This window comes from Podarcis tiliguerta (genome assembly GCF_965153285.1).
Source record: "Podarcis tiliguerta genome assembly, chromosome: 2".
Lineage (NCBI taxonomy): Eukaryota > Metazoa > Chordata > Lepidosauria > Squamata > Lacertidae > Podarcis > Podarcis tiliguerta.
The window spans coordinates 6,207,576-6,210,594 of NC_139535.1; the positions used below are offsets into that span (position 1 = coordinate 6,207,576).

A 3,019-nucleotide genomic window follows, 5' to 3' on the forward strand; every position below is an offset into this window, starting at 1 on the left:
GTACGCTTCAGGTTACAGACACTTCAGGTTACAGACTCTGCTAACCTAGAAATAGTACCTCGGGTTAAGAACTTTGCTTCAGGATGAGAACAGAAATCACGCAGCGGCGGTGTGGCGGCAGCGGGAGGCCCCATTAGCTAAAGTGGTGCTTCAGGTTAAGAACAGTTTCAGGTTAAGAACAGACCTCCGGAACGAATTAGGTTCTTAACCCGAGGTACCACTGTAATCCAATAACACCCCCCCCCCCAAAGCCACATTCTAAAAGGGTGTTGGATGTCAGTAAGATCAACCAAAGGCTTCTAGTTTCTAGTTTAATTGCTCAACGTAGATGCGTAGGTTCTTTCGCTTGGATTTCTGCATTGCAGGGGGTCGGACTAGACGACCTCCTGGGTGCCCTCCAATTCTTTTGATTCCATGATTTTCTCTCTGCTGAGATGCGATCTGGCGTAGGTAGGATGAGAACGGGATTTCTTGCAAACCTCCCCGCCCCCCATCAAGAAACCTTTGCAGTCAGTTTCCTCCCATCTTGCTCAGGGGAAGGGGGTCTATGTCTGAGCCCCCCAGGAGTGGCCAAAGCAGGCATCTCTGCGCAATACAGAAAAAGCAGAAATCAGAGAGGAATCCTGCAGTTTACCCTTTGGGTGAACATGAGCCGAGCTCGCTTCCTGGAGAGGGAGGGAACTCTCCTTATAATGCCCCTCCCCATCCGGTGGCTTTCCTGCTTCTTCCCCCGCAGGGATCCACGCTCTGGGATCTGGTGAGCTTGCCTGCCCCACTTTTTGTGCATTTAGGCGAAGGGCAGCCCCAGGGCTGGAGGGGATGGGGAGACTGCAAGGCTGCAAAGAGAGGAGGGGGCTTGGGGCTTGGCAGAGGGGAGTTGCTAACATCCCCACCTCCTGCACGGGCTGATCCTCTTTTCAAAGCCGTCTGTGTTGGGGACGATCATTGTGGAGGGGCGTTCCAGAGGTTAACGATGTGCCGCTATGCGCTTTGGTCTCCGAAGCTCTGCAGAAGCCCCATGCGCACATCACCCAGGAATTGCAGGAGGCTCAAGCAATCAGGTCCCCTTCGTTATAGGAGGGTCCCTGCCCTGTTAACGGAGAAATCTGAGGGCTCCCTTGGACAAAAAAAAAAAAAAAACAAGGACACCAGCCGGGAATACCAGAGCAAAACAGCAGCCAGTAGGCTTGGTCTTTATTGAAGACTGTCGAGACAGGACTCCCACCTGCCACAAGGTGGAACAAGATGGAAGCCTTGAACAAAAGAGCCCACAAACTTTTATTAGCTGCTAATCCCCATGTTAGGTAAAGGTAAAGGGACCCCTGACCATTAGGTCCAGTCGTGGCCGACTCTGGGGTTGCAGCGCTCATCTCGCTTCATTGGCCAAGGGAGCCGGCGTACAACTTCCAGGTCATGTGGCCAGCACGACTAAGCCGCTTCTGGCGAACCAGAGCAGCGCACGGAAACGCTTCCCGCCGGAGCAGTACCTATTTATCTACATGCACTCTGACGTGCTTTCGAACTGCTAGGTTGGCAGGAGCTGGGACCGAGCAACGGGAGCTCACCTCGTCGCAGGGATTCGAACTGCCGACCTTCTGATTGGCAAGTCCTAGGCTCTGTGGTTTAACCCACAGCGCCACCCATTTTCATGTAGTTCTCCTTCAAAGAGTAGCATGCTGTGAACTTCAGATCACTCTTCCACAGTTTTTCTCAGAGGTTCAGTTCCATATTATGTCCCATATCTCTTGTCCAGTGTGTCTTGGAGGCTTCAAAGCCCTATACGGCCTAGGACCCTCGTACCTACGGGACCGCCACTCCTGGTATGCCCCAAAGAGGAACTTAGGGTCTTCAAATAAAAACATCTTGAAGGTCCCAGGCCACAGAGAGGTTAGGCTGGCCTCAACTAGAGCCAGGGCTTTTTCGGCTGTGGCTCCAACCTGGTGGAACGCTCTGTCACAAGAGACTAGGCCCCTGCAAGACTTGACATCTTTCCGCAGGGCCTGCAAGACAGAGCTGTTCCACCAGGCCTTTGGTCAGGGTGCAGCCTGACTCCCTCCTTTGGCAATCTTTACAAAACTTTAGTTTATGGTTTTGATAATTTATGGTTTTGATAATTTAATTTTTGATAATGTTTTTATAATGTTGCACTATTTTAGTGTTGTTAGCCGCCCTGAGCCCGGCTTCGGCTGGGGAGGGCGGGATATAAATAAAATTTATTATTATTATTATTATTATTATTATTATTATTATTATTATTATTTAACAAGCTCATCTTTTGTTTCCCAGAGCTGGAGGCTTCCTTAGGGGCACAGATCAAAGATGGAAAAGCAGGATTCTGCTGCGGCAGGAAGAGGCCCCGACACCATCAAGATTGGAAGCACTGAGAACTTCTGGGAAAGAACTGTGCAGAAGAAGATCCCGGGCGAAGGTGTTTTCCATCCCAAAGTACAGCACCAGCAGTTCAGAAACTTCAAGGACGTATGCTACCAGGGACCTCGAGAGGTTTGCAGCCAACTCCGCCGTCTCTGCCATGAGTGGCTCAAGCCACAGCAAAACACCAAGGCTCAGATCCTGGACCTGGTGATCCTGGAGCAGTTCCTGGCTGTCCTCCCCCCGGAGATGGAGAACTGGGTGAGGGAATGCGGAGCAGAGACCAGTTCCCAGGCGGTGGCCCTGGCCGAAGGTTTCCTCCTGAGCCGGGCAGAGGACCAGAAACAGAAAGAGCAGCAGGTGAGAGACAGTTGAATGAGGGTTGTTCCAAAGGGCCTAAAAAACATGAGGGAGCTCAACTCAAAACTTGCTATATATAATATATATATAACTTTTTCAGACAGCAAGAGCCTGTTGGATCAGGCTGGACCAGCATCCTGTTCTCACAGTGACCAACCACATGGCCATCTGTCTTGGATTCTTTAGATGCATTGCAGGGGGTTGGACTAGATGACCCTTGTGGTCCCTTCCAGTTCTACCATTCTGATGTATGTTGTTGCTGTTGAGTCGTATAGTCGTGTCCGCCTCT

General features: G+C 51.0%; 1 protein-coding gene across 3 annotated transcripts; it reads left to right on the forward strand.

The window, feature by feature from the left end:
- The first annotated feature begins 653 nt into the window (after positions 1–653).
- Positions 654–2,791, forward strand: LOC310672725 (zinc finger protein 24-like). 3 transcript variants are annotated; one of them, XM_083430330.1, is made up of 2 exons: positions 654–757; positions 2,287–2,790. In XM_083430330.1, the coding sequence occupies exon 2, from the start codon at positions 2,320–2,322 to the stop codon at positions 2,743–2,745; it is 426 nt and encodes a 141-aa protein (XP_083286456.1). In that variant the 5' UTR covers positions 654–757; positions 2,287–2,319; the 3' UTR covers positions 2,746–2,790. The 3 variants fall into 3 exon arrangements, with proteins under 3 accessions (XP_083286456.1, XP_083286457.1, XP_083286458.1); XM_083430331.1 differs by having other exon boundaries at positions 752–781; XM_083430332.1 differs by lacking the exon at positions 654–757 and adding an exon at positions 810–1,310 and having other exon boundaries at positions 2,287–2,791.
- The last annotated feature ends 228 nt before the right edge of the window (positions 2,792–3,019 follow it).

Excerpts from the sequence above, each read along its gene's own strand:
- LOC310672725 (XM_083430330.1), top strand. The coding sequence starts at position 2,320 with ATGGAAAAGCAGGATTCTGCTGCGGCAGGAAGAGGCCCCGACACCATC.